At 42.6% G+C, this 12,331-nt stretch overlaps 1 protein-coding gene across 8 annotated transcripts in view; it reads left to right on the top strand.

Moving 5' to 3' along the window:
* The first annotated feature begins 386 nt into the window (after positions 1-386).
* Abi1 (abl interactor 1) overlaps positions 387-12,331 on the top strand; it is an 86,102-nt gene continuing 74,157 nt past the window's right edge. For 7 of the 8 annotated variants that reach the window (XM_021193584.1, XM_021193585.1, XM_021193587.1 and 4 more), the window contains exon 1: positions 387-677. In XM_021193584.1, coding sequence (XP_021049243.1) covers positions 561-677 — 117 coding nt within the window. In that variant the 5' untranslated portion in view covers positions 387-560. The remainder of the gene's footprint in view (positions 678-12,331) is intronic. The other variant, XM_021193588.2, reaches the window with a different exon arrangement.

The raw sequence follows: 12,331 nt of genomic DNA, 5'->3' as shown, positions 1-12,331 counted from the left end.
TCTTACAAAATTGAGGAAGTCAGGATACAGATTTCTATTTTTAATCGTTATCTGATTGGATGCCTTTGACTTACTGACTTTCCTAATTAAGTAAGTTCTGCCAATTTTCAGTCTTCTCATAGGAATAATTGTCTAGATCACCTTGTGGCGCCATCTTCTGGGGCCTTGAGAAGACTCTCAAGATTTAAAACTGTATGGTAGGTCTTGGTTCTTTAAATTCTTCCATTTTTTGTAAGCTCCTTAGACGCATGCGCGGCCTAGCCAGGAAGAAACTACAATTCCCAGAAAACACTGCTATAGTGGGTGGGTGGGTGGACTCCCGTTGTCACGGGGGAAATGATTCTCGCGAGAAAGTGAGCCTCTGGTGGCTGTGCGTCTTGGGTGGAGAGGGGGGAGGAGGCGGGGAGAGTAAGGAGGAAGAGGAGGAGGTGCAGTCCCACAATACCCGGCGGAGGGCGGGTGGGTGGTTGGCGTCTGGTCTGTGCGGAGCTCGGGTCCCCGGCGGACTCAGCTTCCTCTGTCTCTTTAATGCGAGAGGAAGCGATGCGGAGGGGTGGAAAATGGCAGAGCTGCAGATGTTACTAGAGGAGGAGATCCCGTCCGGCAAGAGGGCGCTGATAGAGAGTTACCAGAACCTGACCCGGGTGGCGGACTACTGTGAAAACAACTACATACAGGTGAGGAGCTTGAGCGGCCGGCGGGGGCGGCTGGGACGACAGGCAGGCAGGGCGCGGTGGCGGCTGCCCTACTCCGCCACCCTCCGCCCCAGCCCGAGCGGCGGCCGCCGCGGCGATACAGGAAGTGGCCGCCTCGAGAAAATGGGTGAGGAGCAGGGCCGCCGCGGGCGCCGCTGACCCGACGCCGCTCCCCGCAGCCTGCCGGGGCCGTGGCTCCCTAAAGCCTACCCCGGTCGCGCTCTGCTTCTCGCGGTCTGCCCGGCCCAGCTGTGCTCCCCACCACCTGCCCTGGCTGAGGTCCGCGCAGCTCTCCCCGCCAGCGATCTGTTTCCTGCAACCTTCCCAGGCCGGGTCGTGCTCCCGGCAGTCTTTCCTTCCCGGTCTCTGCTCATCGCAGGCCTCTCTTCTTGGTCGGGCTGTGTTCCACTTTGCCTCTTTTGGCTGCCGTTGGTCCTAAGACCCCCCACAGCCTTCTCTGGCTGGGGTCGGTCCTGGCTGAGGTCCTCCTGGAAATCCCTCAGCCTCCCTTGGTCGCCTTGGAGTCCAGACTTCGCTGTCGCCCCTGTGTCTGGTGTGATGAGTCTAGGACCGGGACAGCTGCGAGAGGAATGGGCAGGGAAGGAAAAGTGGTGTGTGTGTGTGTGTGTGTGTGTGTGTGTGTGTGTGTGTGTCGTTGGAGGGTGGGGTGAGGGTGATTATGTCAGTTCATCCTAGAGGGTGTGCCTTTTATTTATTTAAAAAAATTGTCACGAGTCACATTTGCACAGACCTCCTAATCGAGTGCGGAGAGTGATTGCTGAGGGTTTGATAAAATCCATCTTAAAATTCTTTTAATTGAAGGAGATCTGCGTGCTTGGCGATTTTCAAGTTGGGCTTTTCCTCCTCCTCCTCTTCCTCCTCCTCCTCATATTTACTTCCGCTTCAGCATAATGTATACTCATTATTTTAAAGCACGAATGATTCATAGGGAAATTCAGTGGGAACTGTCTTAAATACTTTTCTTCCTCTAAATGTTCTTGGGCTGTTGGCCTTGAACGCAGTAGTGTTGTCATGGTTGCTTATGTTCTGAGATTTCTTTCTATACAAAGTTAATACATAGAAGAATATGAATAAAGTAGATTAGCAAACATTATGTAGTCTTTAAGTCATAACATAGAATTGCTCCTTGATTTATCAGGAAATTCTTGGCACTTTTACTATGCCACTGCTTATCAGTGATTGTAAGTGAATTGTATGTAGTAGTTTGACTTGTAATCCCTATGGTTGAGTAAAAACTAACAGCTTTCACTTAGAAGCAAATAAAGTAGTGGAATCCTTTTTTTTTTTTTTGGTTTTTCGAGACAGTTTTCATGAGAATCTAGACCTCAGACTAGTTCAGGAATGTTCTTAGAGTAAGTAGACCTGTTGGACCAGTATGGGAACCTAACAGCTCCAGCACCATTCTTTTGAAAATACATTCCAAGTTCTAAGCTACAAACAGGAGAGCATGTAGGTTTGTACTGTGGAGCTGGCTCTTCTCTGAGCTCAGCAGTTAAGTGTGCAGACTGCTCTTCCAGAGGACACAAATTTCATTCCCAGCCCCCCATATCAGGAGGCTCATAACCAATTTTAACTCCAGCTCCAGGGAGATCTGATGTCACTGGCTTGTGTAGGCACCTGCATTCATGTGCATAAGCCCAGCACAAGCACACATATATACCTATGATTTAAAACAATAAAAATAGGGCTGGCAAGATGGCTCAGCGGTTAAGAGCACAGACTGTTCTTCCAGAGTTCCTGAGTTCAATTCCTAGCAACCACATGGTGGCTCACAACCATCTTTAATGGGACCCTCTTCTGGTGTGTCTAAAGACAGCAACAGTGACAGTGTATGCACATATATAAAATAAATAAATAAAAGAAAAATTTAAAACATAAAAATAAATCTTAGCTGGGTTTTGTGGTGCATGATTTTAATTCCAGCACTAGGGAGACAGAGGCAGGCAGATCTCTATGAGTTTGAGGCCAGCCTGGTTAACAAAGCATGTTCTAGGCTACCATGTCTACATAGTAAAATCTTCTATCTATCCACCTATTTATCCATCCATCCACCCCCCCCCAACAATTGAATTAGAAGTGGAAAAAAAGACATTAGTTTTAATACAAGCTTCCAAATGATATGTAGCCCCTGAAATATACTCAGTAATTTTCTTTGAGAGTATTACTACCAAGAACTAATGTGGCTGTCTTTTTTTTCCTTCTGAGGAGGAAACATTTTTGCTTAAGGTTTTGATTTGCGGTTGTGTGCCAGTATTGCTTTTGTGCCTATGATGAGGCAGCATGTTGCATTGGAGATTATGCAGGAGAAGAAAACCTTCAACTCATGATGGCTGGACATATCACAGGGTTCTCTAGAGTAAGAGAACCAGTAGCATGAATATAAACTACAAAGGAATACATGAGGTTGGTGTACACAATATGAGTTGGGCTGTGTAGCAATGGCTGCCTGTATTCTGGAGAAACTTCACACCCAGTAGCTGCTCAGGCAACTGACTGCTTCAGCAGCCTCAGCGCTGAAAGCCTGGAGGATTCCTGGAGAGCAGTCAGTGGTTTCAGCTTGTCCTGGAAGGTAGAAGACGCTGGTTTCTATAGCAAAGGGGGCAGGAATAGTGAGCAGTAGGGTAGATGGATTCAGCAGTAAGGAACAAAGATGGGCTTCTCTTGCAGACTTCTGTATAGCTGGGTTATTGCTGGAGGGTCTGTCTATTTTAGGGAGGGTCTTTCCGCTCAGTCAGTAGGATTTTCTTTTCAAAGTACATCATTGAAAGGAAAATAGGAAAAAATAACAATGCATTTTGATATAAAAGAAACAGTTGACTTGATAATTTTAACAGTATATGTATATAGCGGACTTTGGGGTTATTTTTTAGTGGCACTACTCAGTTGACTCAAATACGAGACTCTGTTGATTTTCTCCACTTAAAAAAATTTTAGGGGCTGGTGAGATGGCTCAGTGGGTAAGAGCACCCGACTGCTCTTCCGAAGGTCCGGAGTTCAAATCCCAGCAACCACATGGTGGCTCATAACCATCCGTAACAAGATCTGACGCCCTCTTCTGGAGTGTCTGAAGACAGCTACAGTGTACTTACATATAATAAATAAATAAAACCTTAAAAAAAAAAGTAAAAAAATAAAAGATTTTAGAATTAATTTGAAGTGTATCCATGTTCATAACAAGAATCTGAAACTGCTTGTGGACGTTGTACATCGTGGTGCGCACTAGGCTCCGCACCACGATGTACAACGTCCACAAGCAGTGAATGACCTAGAACTCCTTTACTGCCCCTATCTTCCATGTTCTGTGCTATGCAGCTGTGTGATTCTTCACAACTGTGTTATCCTGCCCCAAGCTACCACTAATTCATCTGATAGATCTTATTTATTTTACATTTTCATCATGGGTGTGTGTATTTGTGTTTGGAGGGAGAGATAGAAAGAGATTGATAGATGGATGCATGCAGATGCCACAGTGCCCATTTGGAAGTACACAGCCTTTGATGGTTTGTCCATTTCTTTTACTGTGGTCTGATGAATAATCTGGGTTTCAGGTTATTAGGCTTTCACTGTCCAGCAGTTTCTCTGCTGAACTATATTTCAGCCTCCCTTCACCCCCATTAATTCTTCTTCTTTTTTGGGGTGTTTGTTTCGAGACAGGGTTTCTCTGTATTGCCCTGTCTGTCCTGGAACTCACTTTGTAGACCAGGCTGGCCTCAAACTCAGAAATCCGCTTGCCTCTGTCTCCTGAGTGCTGGGATTAAAGGTGTGTGCTACCACGCCTGGCTCCATTAATTCTTCTTAAGTGACTTAAATAATTCCTTTTGTTTTATTTAGTATGTTTTTGAGACAGTCTCGCTGTGTAGCTCAGGCTGACCTGAAACTCATGGATGGAAATGTCTTCCATTTATCTCCCAAGTGTTGGGACTGTAGTGTGAAACACCTCACCTGTGGTTTTTTTTTTTTTTTTTTGTTTGTTTGTTTTTTTTAATGAACTATAATGCTCCAGTATGAGGAGAGGCAGCACTGGAGAATGTCTCCCAGCTGACTCACTAAGTGAGTCACTTTAAAAAAAAGCAATCTGTTGGAATTCTGGCCTGTTCAACAAGAGGGAAAGCATGTTTGGTACCAGAAACCTAGCTAGCTACCCAGAGCTAGTGAAGTCATGGATCTTGGAAGAGAACCTGCAATCAGCCGCCACTTCTAAACCAGCATCATCCTTAACTATATTCTAAATATTTTTTTCATACAGAATACTTTGATCATATTATTTGCCTTCTCCCAACTCCTCCCAGGTCTTTCTTAACTCCTGACCAATGTGTACATGAGAGCCCAAACAAACTTCAGAAAGCAGCAACCTTCCAAAAGCAGAAAGAAACAAAACAAAATGAGTGCACATAAAAATGGAGTCCATTTTGGTTTTGTGTTGGTCAGTTCCTCCTGGGCATGGGGCATGTTACGCTTCCCAGTAGCACCTCATTGTAGGGAACTGATTTTCTTTTTTCCCCGCAGGTATCAATTGCAAATAGCTTCTTGGTTTAGAGACCTTCTCTGTGCTGGTATTTTGCCTGGTTTGAACTTGTGCAGGATTTATGCCTGCTGTCGCAGTTGCTGTGAGTTCATACAGATAACTGTCCTGTTGTCTCTGGAAAATGATGTTTATGACTTAGAGTCGTCTGCCACCTCTGGCTTGAACGATCTTTCTACCTCTTTTAAATAGCTGCATTTTGCATAGACACATTTTAAATATTGATCTTTATGCCTCACCTCTCATCATCTAACTTCTTTTTGCAACAGAGGGGGACCATTACAGAGAATGATAACCCACAAAATAAAGGGTTGTGGAACCCAGTTATAACCATTACATCTACAACACAGCTCCTGCACCTAAGGCTCAGGGATCATTGCGTAAGAGTGAGTAGAAAAGATTGTAAGAGCCAGAGGATCTTTTGATGTGGGAGTGTCTCCTAGAAATTTCAGAAGCTACACTCATGAGGTCTCATCAGCATAGTTGCATAAACACGACCTGAGAAAGGATTACACCAGTAGACATGATAATGTGACGGGGGAAGCTTACAAGGTCTCTAGACAAATAGAGGTGTCCCTTCACGCTCCCCTAATTGCTTATCAAATACCAAAAGGTCAGCCCTAAGAGCACACATACAAGTAGCAGTATTTGGACTGAACAGGTTGTATTTATGTGTTTAGGGATACACAGACATATTCAAACAATTAAAAAGAGTCCATGAGTTTGAAAGAGAGTGAGGTGTGAATGTACACGTGGGGTTGGAAGGAAAGGGCAAGCTGGATAGCATATGACTAATCTTTTTTTTTTTTTTTTTAAGATTTATTTATTATATGTGAGTACACTGTAGCTATCTTCATACACTCCAGAAGAGGGCATCAGATCTTGTTACAGATGGTTGTGAGCCACCATGTGGTTGCTGGGATTTGAACTCAGGACCTTTGGAAGAGCAGTCATTGCTCTTAACCGTGGAGCCATCTCTCCAGCTCCGTATAACTAATCTTAAAAGGAAAAAAAAGGAGCAACCGTTTTTGTGTTTGGGTCAATCATAACCATTTCTTTGGACTAATCACAGCCTCGTTCCCTAGCATTAATTATAGTCTTTGGGGCTTGAATTTTAGGCCCTCTGTAAGTCTCACTTCTTAGCATCAATCAGAGTAGTACCTCTACTGGGGGCAGCACTAGCTCTCTGGCCAAGGTGGCAATAGTTGCAGGGGCACCTAGAGTTCCTCAAGGCATGTGGTAGCCAAAGCCTGGTACCAGCTATTTCAGACAGCCCTGGCTGAGGTTGTTCCTTTAGGAGCTGCAGTCTTAGTGCGATTACCAGGAGTTTCCAGGGTAATCCAAACAGCTAGTGCCAGCATAGAGGTGCACATCTGACTCAGAAGATAACTGTTTGTTTTGTTTTGTCCTTTGCAGACAGAGCTGTTCTTGAACTTGCTGTGTAGCTGAGGATGATCTTGAAAACCATGTCCTCCTGATACCTTTCAAGTGCTGGGATTACAGGAGAGCATTTATTAAATCCTGGCTTCTATTACATTTTTAAAAATATTTTGTATTTTTATGTATATGCATGTTTTGCCTGCATCTGTGTCTGCATACCACATGCCTGCCTGATGCCCACTGATGCCAGAAAAGGTGCCAGATCCCCCGGAACTGGAGTTATGAATAGTTGTGAGCCATCATGTGGGTGCTGGACTGAATCTGGATCCTCTGCAAGAGCAATAATTGCACTTAATTGCTTTCCAGTTCTCTACCCCATCCACACCTGACTTTTACATCTTAAGTTTGCCTATTCTATATCCATTGCATTAGCTGTTGAGTAGACACTTGCTCTAGCTTCCCAATGATCATTTTGTCATCTTCACACATCTTCCTTTGACCAATTATTCCTCCTGAGCTTTTGTTGCAATACTGTGGTACTTTCAAAGTAGAAATTTGGGCTGATGCAAGGCTTAGGGGGTTAGAGCACTTGCTGCCAAGCGTAATGGCCTGAGTTGATCTTTGGGATCCATGTGGTACAAGGAGAGAATTTATTCTCACCAGTTGTTCTCTGATTTTCATGTTTATACCACGGGAATGCATGCAAACAAGTATTAAAAAAAAACAAAAACAAAAAAAAATGTGAGCCTAGCATGGTGGTGCACACCATTTATTTTAGCACTCAGGCGGTAGAAGCAGTTGGGTCTCTTGAGTTCAAGGTTAGCTTGATCTACATAGTGAATTCCAGGACAGCCGAGGCTATGTAGAGAAGCCCTGTCTCAAAAAAGCAAAAACACCATTGCCTGTTTAAAATACTCTACTGATTTACTATTAATATACTTGTAGTTTGAATGATGGTACACCTTAAAGACTCAATGTAACTGAGGCTTTTTGGGGGTGCTTGTTGTGGGGAGTCTGTCCTCAGACATGGGGTAGTACTTAAAGGTTAGAGGGAGTGAGTGTAGCTTGTTTGCCCTTTGGCCTTTTGCCATATGAGGATATAGCAGGAGACCATCACTACACAAAATTAAGGCCCACAACTTTCATTTTGGTTCTTTTTTTTTTCTTTTTTTTCTTTGAGATAGGGTTTTTCTGTGTTCTTGACTGTCCTGGAACTTGCTCTATAGACCAGGCTGGCCTTGAACTCATAGAGATCTGCCTGCCTCTGCCTCCTGAGTGCTGAGATTAAAGACATGAGCCACCACTGCTTGACAAGTATCCTAGATTTTAAAACTGAAATAAGGGGCTGGAGAGGTGGTAGAGTACTTGCTGCTTTTCCTTAGGACTCAGGTTTATTCCTAGCACCCACATATTGGTTTACTCTATTAAACCAATGTAACTCTAGTTAAATGTAACTCTAGTTCCAGAAGATTGGAACATCCTCTTCTAGCCTCTGCAGGCACTGTACACATGTAGTACACAGATATACTTGCAGTCAAAATACCCTTACACATAAACTGTGAAGGAAGTTTCTGATATATATGTATGTATATGTGTGTGTGTGTATATATATATATATATATATATATATATATATATATTTACAGCCTGTGATATTTTGTCATAATAGTACACATTAAGATATGTTTCGGGCTGGAGAGATGGCTCAGTGGCTAAGAGCACTGATTGCTCTTCCAGAGGTCATGAGTTCAATTCCCAGCAAGCACATGGTGGCTCACAACCATTCAGGCAGGCAGATATATATGCAGCAGAGCACTCATATATTAAAAAAAAAAAAAGCTATGTTTCAGTGAGGTCTGGGAAGGTCTGTATGTATAGGCCATACTGACTTCTTAACTACCTTTCAGTGGCTGTGACAAAGCACTATGACCAAGAAGGCACCTTATAGAAGGAAGTGCTTATGGTGGCTTACAGTGTCAGAGGGTGAGTTTGTACACACACACACACACACACACACACACACACACACGAGAGAGAGAGAGAGAGAGAGAGAGAGAGAGAGAGAGAGAGAGAGAGAGAGAGAGCCCCCCCTCTTAATCTTTCTCAAACAGCTTAACTGACTGTGGACCAAGTATTCAAGTACATGGGCCTATGGAAGTCATTCTCATTCAGACCATCAAATTGGCTTTCAGTATTCCTAGTTTTCTTTTTAAACTCACTTTAATGCCTTAGTAGTATCCTCTAATTGATTTGTTTCTTTTGGTGGATATTACTCACAAATGAGGGATTTCCTTGTCTAGATGGAAAATTGTCATATTCTTCCATACATTAATACTTAACTTATTGTGTATCTATTTTGCCTCCCAGAGATAATAGTGACTGAGACAAAGACTATATCCTTAGGAAATTTTCATTACGGGGACAAGGGAACATGCTGTGTATGCACACATGAACACACAGCAACACACACACACACACACACACACACACACACAACCAAACACCAAAACTAAAAACCCCTCATTTCAAATAGATAAGGAAGTAGTAAGATGGGAGCTAGAAAACCAGGATTTGGAAGAGGGGGCTTCTTCACTTACAGGGGTTTGAAAATAGATCTATCTTTCTTTCTTTCTTTCTTTCTTTCTTTCTTTCTTTCTTTCTTTCTTTCTTTCTTTCTTTCTTTCTTTCTTTCTTTGTGTGTGTGTGTGTGTGGGGGGGAAACTAGACATGGTCTCTCTGGTTGTCCTGGAACTCTCTCTGTAGACCAGGCTGGCCTCGAACTCAGAAATCTGCCTCTGCCTCCTAAGTGCTGGAATTAAAGGTGTGCACCACCACTGCTCAGCTGAAGATAGTTTCTTTATATTATATCTAAATATTTTTATGTGTTTTGAGTGCCTGAGAGTGTACAGTGCCTGCAGAGGCCAGAATGGGCACAAGATTCTGTGGAACTGGGAGTTATAGGTGGTTGTGAGCTGCCTAATGTGGGTGCTGGGAACAGATCCTGGGTCCTTTGGAAGAGCAACAATGTCCTTAGCCACAGTCATCTCTGCAGCCTCTGTGAAAGGAACACTCATGCAGATTTGGAGGACTTGCTAGTTGCCTGCTTTTTGAAGATCTAAGGAACCATGTGGAACTGTTAGGAAATGAGAAATTTTTTTTTTTTTTTAATCTTATTTTTTTAGGGTAAAGTTCTTTATTGCAAGTATGGAGGCATTCTGGGGCCAGATTTATTTTAACATAATAGTATTACAATACAACTTAGTCAACAAACATGTGACAAAAGGAGGTGTGGGAAGCAAATGGGAACAGAGAGAGGGACAGAATCCTCAGTGAAGATCTGCTGAACTCTTTACAATTTCAAACCCGTTTCCCAGAGAAGTCATGTGAAAATGGTGATTCCAGGATGTTCACCTGGGACTCAGCCATGAAAGTCAATAAAGTCACAAAAGAAGTGAACACAGCCTAGAAATCCAGATCAGTTTAAAAGTTGTACCTGTGGGGGCTGGTGAGATGGCTCAGTGGGTAAGAGCACCCGACTACTCTTCCGAAGGTCCGGAGTTCAAATCCCAGCAACCACATGGTGGCTCACAACCATCTGTAACAAGATCTGACTCCCTCTTCTGGAGTGTCTGAANAAAAAAAAAAAGTTGTACCTGTGGATTTATCATAAACACTCCGGAAGTCTTTTACTAGTGCGAGAAACATTTTTATAAGGATAATGTGGCTGGAGAGTTAGTTTCTGAGAGGGAGACAAGTAAATCAGAGAAATAACCAGGAGCCAGTTTGTGACCCATAGAAAGAGAGCTGGAGTTTACTTACGTTTGATGGGGTGAGTTTATTATGGGAGTATTTGATTTCCCTTTTCCTTTTTAAGGACAGGAACTCACTGTGTAGTCCTCAGTGACCACTGACTCACAGAGATGTGCAAGTCTCTGCCTCCTGAGTGCTGGGATTAAAGGTGTGCCTCTGTTGTGCTGGGCTTGACTTACTTCTTAGAGAATTAGGCTGTTCAGTGGGAAACAGACTAAAGGAGGGAGAGCAGATTCAGCCAGTGGGGTGAGTATGACACTGAGGAGTTAGAGCAGGTATATATGTTGAAGACACAGTGGGAAGTGTATGTTGGATTGCACGTGGTGTAAGAGAAAGGGATCTAAGTATGATGCCTGCTTTAAGTACTACTCTATTCCCTTTAGCATGCTAGCAGATGGTTGGGCCCTGGGGGTGGCTTTTAGGGAGAAGAATATGAAGGTATCTTTGGTTATGTAAAGTATGAGATATCTATTAAGCATATGGTCCAGTTGGCCATACTGGAGCTCAGGAAAAACTATATAAGATATGAAAAATACCATACTCACTAATACTACCAAGGTCTCATTGGAAAAATTTTAAATATTGAAGAGCTTTAAAGCTCAAGTTGATAATTGTGTTTTCCCAAAATCTTTTATTATTATGATTATTATTATGATTATTATTATTATTTTTGGCTTCAGAGTTCAAATTTTATTTATTGATGATAAGTCTTGCTGGTTATTTTCCTTAAATGACGAACTGTGTACTCATCAGCAGTAGACTGCCAGTACTCAAGCCTGAAAGCAGTAGTTGGTGTGTCAGGTTTTAAAAAAGTAATAATGATATATAAAAATGGTCTCATTTTACAAGTAAGTTGTACTGCGGCTTTTTCCTAAGACAGCCATCATATGTAGTATGTAACAAAGACAATTTTCAGGTATTTAACTTCTCTTGTGGGGAGAAGTTGAAATAGGGTCTTAACCCTGTATCTCTAGCTGGCTTGGAATTTGCTGTATAGACAGGCAGAACTCACAGAAATCCATCTGCCTTAGCCCCCCAAGTGCTGGATTGGAAAGCTGAAGGCCAACCTGAGCTACATAGGGAGAACAAGTCTGGAAAAGTTTGACCTTGATCCTGTGAGCAATTCCTTCCTAAAGTAGACCATACTAAAGAACCTTTGTTGATTTAGTAAGCTTAATAACTTCCTCTGTAGTAATGGGAGCCTGAGTTTTAAAAATCATAGTATACTTGTTAATATTTCATATTTATTGAGTGCCTCTGACTAAAGTAAATTGGTAATCTCATAAAAATTTAGTTACTTATGCATGAATTTTCTTGGCATAACACATAATATATATTTAATAATTTTATATAGAGGGACTAGAGATGGTTAAGAGCATAGCACTTGGTGGTGTTTTAGAGAACCTGAGTTTGGTTCCTAACACCCACACTGATTGGTTCATAATCACCAATAGTTTCATATAGGTTCCAATCACCTATAAACTTCAGCTCCAGGGAATCCAACGTTATTCTTTTGACTTCTGAGGGCAGCTGCGTCATATGCACATTCTCACACTTACACATGATTAAAGAAAAGTGAGGAGTTGGAGAGGTGGCTCAGCGGTTAAGAGTACTAGGTGCTCTTCCAAACCACCAGAGTTCATAGCCCAGCACCCGTGCCACATGGCGCACAACTGCCTGTAATTCCAATTCCAAGATCTGACACCCTCTCCTGGCCTTGGTGGATATTCCCTCACATGTAGCAGACATTCAAGTTAACATACCGAAATAAAAATAATCTTAAAAAAAAATCTTTTAATTGCTGATGATCCTGTATTCGCTTTCTAGAGTCTGTGTCTACCAATAATTACTTACATGGTTGCTTTTAGGCTGTTGTTCAAAATGATTTTTTTTTTTTTTTTTT

This window comes from Mus pahari, chromosome 3 (genome assembly GCF_900095145.1).
Source record: "Mus pahari chromosome 3, PAHARI_EIJ_v1.1, whole genome shotgun sequence".
NCBI classification, from domain to species: domain Eukaryota; kingdom Metazoa; phylum Chordata; class Mammalia; order Rodentia; family Muridae; genus Mus; species Mus pahari.
The sequence above is the reverse complement of the archived record's forward strand: the minus strand, read 5'-3'. Positions and strand labels throughout refer to the sequence as shown.